We start from the raw sequence: 8,968 nt of genomic DNA on the forward strand, positions 1-8,968 counted from the left end.
CGGCGAACAAAAGGCAGAAAGTGCAAATTACATATATCGAAAAAATGGAAGATGTAAAGAAGCGTGTTCATGATGAAGATGTTGAAAGTGGGGATGAAGGTGCACTTTCTGCAACTGGAGACAGCAGCACTACTATTCCGAAGAAGCGCGGTCGTCCATCCAACCCAGAGAAGGTAAAGAAACCGCCAAGCGGCCGTGGCCGTGGTAGGCCTGCTAAGAACTCTGCAGGTAGCGTTGCCGGCAAAAAGAGTGCCCCTGAACCGGTTTCTGACGATGATGCGCCGGTAGCCGCAAATGGTAGTGGTGGTGGCGGTCGTGGGCGACCTCCGAAAGCTGTAGCAACACCCGGAAAAGGTCGTGGTCGGCCAAAGAAACAACCACAAGCGTCAGAAGAAGACGAAGAAGAAGCGGGCGGAGATGGTGAAGAGGACGATGAGCAAAGTGACTACAAACCAAGTGGCAAGAAGCCGGGACGCAAGTCAAAATCACCGAAAAAAGTTGCTAAGCCAGCAAAAAAGGCAAAAAGCGATGATGAAGACGAAGGTAAGTGTGATACATACACATACACACACATATATATTCATATTTAGGATTGTATATAAAATAAAGCGGGAGAGTTTAAAAATGTTTTTTTTTTTTTAAATTTAGAATCGGCTGAAGAAAAGCCTGTTGCCGGACGCGGACGGGGTAAAAAGGCTGTAGCAGTTGCCCCAAAACGACCTGCAGCTACTGCTGCCAATGGTGGAGTGCCGAAAAAGCGTGGTCGACCCGCTAGTTCGAAGAAAGCTACACCTGGAAAACCCGGTCGCAAGCCTGCTAAAGCTGCAGATTCCGACGATGAGGATTCCAAGGATAATGACGATGAAATTGAGACATCTGATGAAGATCAAAAGAAATCCAAAAATAAAGACACTGACGATGAGGCCGGTGCAAATAGCAACGAGGACGAAGATGATTTGGCAGATGGCGAGGAATCCGCTGCTTAAGGCCGACATATTAATCGTGGATTTAAATTGCGGCAAACAGAAAATATGTTTCTGTAGTTATATTAAGCGTCATTAACGTATATTATACATACATAAAAAAAAAACACATCTTCATATGCATTTATAGAACCACAATAAATAATAGTAATAAGTTTGATAAAGTTTGCATGCAAGTATCTACAAGTTCATGCACTTGCAAATGGATAGAACAAAACTTAAACTTTCATTATAAAAATCAACATCACATTTCAAAATTTAAATATGTTGGCCATTGTAGTTCCACATACGGCACCAACATACCAAATTGCATTTTGCATTTGCTTTTTTCTATGTTCTAGTTTGCCAATATCGATATTTACCTAATTTGAATATGATTACTTTTATGTTTTTAAGCATTAGTGGTTTATCGTACTGTATTTGTAGTAAGTAAACATCTATAAAATAGAAATTGATTGTCAGCAAATGTGTAAACGGTTTTAAATAAACTTTCCATGTGCAACCTTAATTTGCATTTACTTTTGTATCGTTTTTCTGCAAGTCAACTTATTGTGCATAGTTATGCGAAGTATGGATAATCAGACCTTTAGATTGCATTTGGTACAGCATTAGGACGATTGGACTGAATTGATTTTCTTGGCCGGCCCTGTCCCCGACCCGTACGCACAATATTTAGATTTACAGCGCCAGTGGACGGTCTGCCTACTGGACGACGTTCTTCGTAATCTGGTTTTTCATCGTAGGATGCTGCAATAATATTTTGGTGAGCATACATACATATGCATGCACGATTGAGAGAAATAGAGATTGCGCCAATCGCGGTAACGCTAATCCGCTCTTTGTAATTTTGACAGAATGAGCTGTGTGCGTGACGTCATCTTGGTGCAATTGTTGAATGTGAGCATACGAAAAAACCAAATAACAATTTTAATATTGGTGCGTTAATATTTCTACGTGGTTTTAAACCATTATTGAGACATACATGACCTTCACTACCTACTTATTTTTGTTAGTACCTGTTTTTTTAGTGCTGGCATGAGGTAATGCACCAGTGGATAAGGTCGCCAGGCGCTAATTCAAGCGGCATCTTACCGCGCTGTTACGTACCTAATACAATACAGTGCCCAAATTATTATACATTTAAAAGTTCAACTTAAATTATGTTTTACTGACATAGAATATTTGCTTCCAAAAAAGCCACACTCATGCATCCTCTTGAAAATGGTACAAAAGTCATAAAATAAAAGCTGTGGGGTCAACAGCTGTGGAGTTTATGGTGGTTGGCTACCGTCCACAAATATAAATATGCACTCTGCTTGGCTTTTTAAAATGGCAAGTCCAAAAATTCACTTTGCTGCACACCTTCCTTTTGGTCTACATGAAATTGCAAACACTGTTATTACATCCATTTTTTCATGTGCTAAAAATCGTACTTATCAAAAGAGCTACATGTCCAAAATTATTGCTACGTGTTCCTAATTAATCAATCTTTGTATATTTATTGGTTCCTGCAAAATTGGGCCATGTAATATTAAAATTAACACATTTTTCTGCATTGTTTACATATTTTTATATGCGTTTTGGCATTTCTCTCTCGCAAATGCACCAAGATGACGTCACGCAAAAATTACGCTCAAAAATCCTCTCTCATTGGCGCAATCTTGTATTCTATCATTCTTGATATGCATGTATATGTACACATTCAGCCCAATTCTGAATACTCCCAAGGAGTTTGTTCTCCGAGAATTTGCTTCTCCCGAGAGAGAAATTCAATTAACTCCAATTTAATCAACTCCTTTAATTAACTCTACGAAAATTTGGGAGGAAGTTCGAATTTCGAAAAAGCTGTTCGACACTTTTTTAGCAGCTCAACTCGGACATTTAAAATAAAAAGTCCACATGCAATTGTTATTCATGATATGACGAAAGGGAAAAGAGAGAAACGCACAGGGTTTCTGTTCAGAATGGGCTTGATTATGTACATATGTATGTATAATGTAAAATATGTAGCAACACTTACAATTTTCACTATCACTGCAGACTCTCGGCTTTCTTGGGCGCCCACGTCCTTCAACACTAGTACCAGATTTTGATTGACGAAGAGGTAATGATGATCGTTCCACAGTATCACGTTTCGGAAGTTCGTCATTTCCTATTTCGTCAGCGGAGTTAGCAGGTTTTTTAGGGCGACCACGTCCTTTGCCAGTTGCAACAATGGCCTGCGAAATTTTCGGCTTGCCAAGCTTTTTCGGTCTACCACGACAAGCTATCTTACCCTCTTCGATATTAGATGTACTGGTGTCGACAATTACTAAGTGCGATTGCTGATCCTTGGGCGTGATATGCTGCATTTTTGACACGTTTTTTTTTATGAAACCTAATAACTTATGTAAGTAAACACATTTGAATGATGTGAATTGAATAATTTTCATACTTACCAATTTGTTTAACGGTTGCAATCCTTTTATTATAATTTCAGGTTGATTTCCTACTGGAAGTTGGTCATTTGAAGTCTTTAAAAATATTTATGTATGTCGGTCTGTTTACATTTGCCGGTTGTTTGTAGGAATGTTCGCTATTTAAGAAAGTATCGATATCATGACTCGATTTAATTCATTGCATACAATATCGATATCGAAAAATCGATATTGAAAATCCTACTCCCAACTGAATAGAATATTAGAACTGCCTGTCAACTCACCTAATTGTGTTACATATTTCTATCTTGTATATTTACTGCCCTGCAAAAAACGGAAACAAACTATCGATTGTAGGCTCGCCTACATATGTACATACATACATACATCAAAGAAAATTTTATTTCATTGTTAGCTGTGGTAAAAAATAAAGAAGATGTCGGTGAATTTAAAGAAAGAATTCATCAAAATCCGTATATTCTATTTGCATATAAAAAAATGAGCCATAAAAAACCTTTTTTAACGCTATGTGGATAGAGAAGAAAACATTTTAGGCCAGTGCGCTTATGCCGACTATGGAGTCAGTGACTATAGTGCTAAAACACAGTGCAACGCCAACGTGGGACTCCAGCAGAACCTAGGAATGAAGGTAGAAAAACCAAACGGCGCTGAGGCATATGTTTTTAGCGACGAAAATTCAGACCCCGATGAAAAATAAGAAGAATTGTCTGAGCTCAGTGGCTCTGAAAAAGCTTGCGAAATTAAGTTAATATTCGACAATATATTTTTACAAATAAAACAAACACATAACCTAAATCGAATTGTATTTTTTAATTTGGTTTCATGTATTTTTGGATATTTCGCTGCCAACTATTCAATAATTTATCAATTATTTAGAGGTTAGAATAGTGGTCAGAAAAATCACTAATTATCGCGATATTTTCCCAATAGTTTCATCGCTAAACTCACTTGTACATCACCAGCTAGATGACATGTGTGAGCGAGTGAACATACTGTAAGGCAAATGCGCCCGTGTGTGTGCAAGAAAGGGATGCACTATCACACGCCCAGAGAAGTGGTCACTTTTTTCCCCAAGCCCATACAAAACTAACCGCTAAACTGACGAACAGTTTTAGTCAGTTTTCCCAATAATTTAACCGATAATCATAGGTCAGGCTTCTTGCAGGGTGGGGACTAAAACGGCATGCCGGTCGACTCAAGCGGTTTGTCAAACTTTAGAGCTAAATAAATCACGCAAGCTGCTAATTAAACCTACTTAAGTATTTTCCCATACAATTTTTTGTAGATTAAAAATAAATTTTAACTTAAATATCGATATTGCGGTTAAAGTATCGATGTCTTCGATTATCGAACTTGGAATATCGATTAAAAAAATCGATTATCGTGCCATGAAATATCGATATTTCGAAAAATCGATTCAATATCATACATTCCTAGTTGTTTGGCGGAATTAAAAAAGGATGCCACACTTTGGAATATAATTCATTTGTGCTGCATGAACCCATGATGCAATAATAAAAGGTGGTATCAATTGTGATAGTATTGACACGTAATCGAAATGAGAAGAAAAACGGGAACAAATAAATCCCCATATGGGAAGAATATAAAATTTCACATTTTCTCCTAAACAAAATTTGCTTTTCTATAGTATATTCGTTATGAAATGAAATAAAATTACATAAAATACCTTTTTAAGAAAACAAAGTGTGTATACAGAGCAAAAATAAAAAACATTCAACTATATTAATGGACAAAGAATAGTTAAAGAAGTAACACTGTTTCACGTAAGGCAGTCAATATGGTGGAATTAGAGCGAGAAGTTGCAATTGATAAAACCTTGTATTATTGCATCATGGCATGAACCAATTAGTTTAACTAGTTTTAATACTCAAGGCGTTAGCGCTGTGAAATCCATGATGATCAAGATCACGCGGGAAGGAAAGAAAAAAAAGTTATTTTCTAGCTGCCGAAATCTCGACGTTGTCACAGGCGAAAATGAAGAAAATTGCAACAAAAAGCCACCACCAAATTGTAAACAACAAAGAAATTAAAAACATACGGCTAATGTCAAAATCGTTAAACTTTTTTCCTAAATGCGATTCTAACTGTCAACTTTCCTTAGCTACGAGGTGCCATGTTGAGGATAAAAAAGTGCCAAAATGTGCCAAATAGAAAAACAGAACTGCCAAAAATGGTGGCATCCTTTTTATCCTTCCCATTTAGCAATAAAATAAGAACACATTTCTAAAACAAAAGAGCAATGCCAAGATAACCAGTTGAATAATCTTTAAAAATTAGAAAATTGTAGTTGAAAAAAAGAAGTATACGTGAAGGATTTCACAAAAAATGTATCGAAATTTTATTATTTTTGAAAAATTCCATTTTGGCACCAAGGGCCTGTGCCAATTGATAGAAAAGTTCTCTGGATAGTAAATTTTTGACAGCTATGAGGTGAATAAAAATGTTTGATACGGTAGGGCTAGTGAAAAATTTGACAGCAAGCATTATCAAGAAGAAGAACGAACAACGCACGTATACACATAAATTAAAGAAAACAAAAGCGAGTGGAAATAAAAGAAAGGAAGAAAAAAAAAAGAAAAGGAAAAGCCGAGGACAACCTAAGATGCAATTTTGTAGTCTTGTTATCGCCGTTCATAATGCTGCTTAGACTGCGTTTATACACGAAAACTTTTGTCGCCGCAATTTTTCACATTCCCTTTTGGTGTTGCTCGTTTCATTTACACACGGCGATTTGTGTGTATGCAATTGTTGTTGTCAGCTGTGAACAGCGGTTCAATTTACACAGACGAACGAGAGCACAAAGCGTGTTGCCCGAGCACGGGCAACTCGGTGCCCCTCTCCTTTCCTCGTCACGCTCTCTCCTACAAACGTCGAGTTGCGGCAACAAAAATCGCCGTGTGTAAATAAGCACTTAGTATTTTGGAATAAACGTCTTGTTGCATGTACATAATACCCTAAAACGACATATGTTTTTATTGGAAACAATTGTACACGGTTTTAATCATTTTTGTGAACACACTTACCAGACGGTTTTGACGTGTTTTTATTTCTAATATTACTGCTAAAAGGTCTAATAAATGCATGGATTTCAGTTCCAGAAGAATTGAAATCATCAAAGGCAAATATTTTCTATATAATTGCTGCATTTTATAAATTGCAAACTCGATAGTCTTCTTGTGCATCAAAGCAACTGTCAAAAATTTCCAGCAGTAAAAAGTTACGAATTGGCACAGCAGAAATGTAAAATTTTCTCACCATAGTAAAAAGTTTTTCCACCATAGAACTTTTCTATCAATTGGCACAGGCCCCAAGTGCCAAATTGAATAATTAAGTGCCATTTGATGTAAAATAGAGCCAAAAATGGCACGGTCTGAGGAAGCTGGCAGCCCTGGTAAGGCGATGGTTATGATACCTTTCAGGGTGGCAATACGTTATTTTGCCAGGAAAATTTTTGTATTAAATATTAAAAAATATTTTTATTTTCAGGCCAATTCTTAATACTCCCGGGGAGTTTGTTCTCCGGGAATTAGTTTCTGACAAGAAATAAATCCCCCAATGATTAACTCCCAGGAGTAGCATTTTACCCGAAAACTTGGGAGGAGGAGAATCGAACTCCGAAAAGGCTGTTTGACCCTTTTTTGAGAGCTCAAGTCCGCCATTTAATATAAAAAATCCTTAGGGAATTTTTATTCATGAAAGGAGGAAAGGGAAAAGAGAGAAAACTCCCTGTTCAGAATCGGCCTGATAATAATTGTAAAATAAATGAAGATATGTATGTACATGGAGAAATTACTAAAAACTTAAAATTACTTATAAATAAAATGGTTTATCTTTATGGTTTACACAGACTTGTGCAGTTTGTACTCCTTCGTTGTACTTTTCTTGCTTTTCTAATATTACATCGTAGGCTGTGTTCAGAAATGCATCAAGCCAAGCATCAGAATCTTTTATTTCCAAACTATAATTGATGGAAATGCCTTATTTGCGCGATTAGCTGCACTTTGGCATTTGAACGTAGTTGCGTATTTGCACATTTCATAAGTTATAAGGTTTGTTCGTCGAGCAAAAAATTTGCCAGCAAGAATTTGCAAACACGAAATACATGTGGTTGTTGTGCATGGTTGCATTTTTGTCTACAATAATTTGAATAAATTAGTTCGTTAAATATAAAAATTTATAAAAAATTTATGAAAAAAGGAAGTAAATAATTGTTGATATAATTAATTTAGTTAATTCCATTGATTTGAACTTAATTCGGCTGAAAAAAAATGGTATTCGCAATCGGAATGCAATTTCAACCAGAGTCGATTTAATAAACCCGACAGCTAGTACGATGAAGAAATTGAAATGTATGTTAAAGAAAGTCAGAGCAACAAGAAATATACATGTATATCCTGTTTTTGGCCATCCGAAAGAATTTTAAAAATTCTATAAACATTTTTTATGTTTGAAATGCAACCGAATTCTTGCTGGATTTTCGACGAACAAACCTATAGTTTCCCTGCAAAAATCGTTGGACCATGTAATCTATTTTTGGTATATTGGAGTACTTACAAAAGTGTTCCTCTGTCATGCTGTAGCGGACCAACTCGTGTCTCTGCACCAGCTTATTGTTACGCGATCACTGCTCGTGTTTTAACGAAATGTGATTGAAGTTGATCATTTGAAAGCACATTTGCATGTCTGGCTGTAGCTGAACGTGTAGAGATGCTGGCTGTTATTTGTTTGCTCCCAGCATGTTTGGGTTCGAATGCCGTCAGAGGCAACATGTAATTTTTTATTTTTGTTTTTGGTTTTTATTAGTTGCGAAAAAGCATCTGTGAAGTGAAGAACAAAAGCGTGTACAAACGAAAAAATATAACAACAATGCCATTGTTAATATGTTGGAGTAGTTTTGTGCTACTCTGATGTAATGCAGAGATGGAGTATATGGTCCTGCCGTAGGACATCGCAATGTTAATTGGACCATATTTTTTATATGAATTGTGGTTAATTTTGGAGTACTCGTTGGTCCTTAGGGAGTACTCTTGACATGCATGCATGGAGTAGTCGCGATTTTTGCAGGGTTAGAAATAAGAGGCTGATGCTTTGCATTGGAACTCAGCCAAATAAAAGATACTGCCGCTTTGGCTTGATGCATTTCAGAACGCAGGGAACATAATCAGGGCTATCACAGAATCCATCATAGTCCGATTTTCGGCGAAATCTACGAAAATGCCATCACTGAATCCGAATAGCCACGATGCAGCAATTCAGGAAAAACGGACTACGATGGATTATATTTTCCATTGTAATAATAACGAAGTATTGCAGCAATTATTAAGAGATTTAATTGTAATTGAACAAAATACTTCTTAATACATTGGCTACGTTTCTTTATACATTCCGGATAATCTCATTTCACAGCCAGAATAAACAGAATGTGTTTGAAATATACGTTAACATATCATCAGGAACGTTCTAAAGAATAAGTAAACAAAAAAGATTATTCCAAACGTTCAGAATGAATAAAGAAATTCAGCCAGT

The 8,968-nt window shown here is 36.5% G+C and overlaps 2 protein-coding genes across 3 annotated transcripts in view; both read left to right on the forward strand.

Moving 5' to 3' along the window:
* The window catches only part of LOC108367531 (putative sodium-coupled neutral amino acid transporter 10), a 15,645-nt gene that overhangs the window by 852 nt on the left and 5,825 nt on the right, over window positions 1-8,968 (forward strand). The window lies entirely within an intron of this gene.
* Window positions 7-8,968, forward strand: part of LOC108367532 (chromosomal protein D1-like) — a 9,796-nt gene continuing 834 nt past the window's right edge. The window contains exons 1-2 of one of the 2 annotated variants that reach the window (XM_017622164.1): window positions 7-543; window positions 649-695. In XM_017622164.1, the coding sequence (XP_017477653.1) occupies window positions 45-543; window positions 649-695 (546 nt within the window). In that variant the 5' untranslated portion in view covers window positions 7-44. Of the gene's footprint in view, window positions 544-648; window positions 1,506-8,968 lie in introns of those variants that run through there. The other variant, XM_017622162.1, reaches the window with a different exon arrangement.

Source organism: Rhagoletis zephyria, unplaced genomic scaffold, assembly GCF_001687245.7.
Source record: "Rhagoletis zephyria isolate East Lansing unplaced genomic scaffold, Rhagoletis_zephyria_1.1 Rzeph_scaffold_02718, whole genome shotgun sequence".
Lineage (NCBI taxonomy): Eukaryota > Metazoa > Arthropoda > Insecta > Diptera > Tephritidae > Rhagoletis > Rhagoletis zephyria.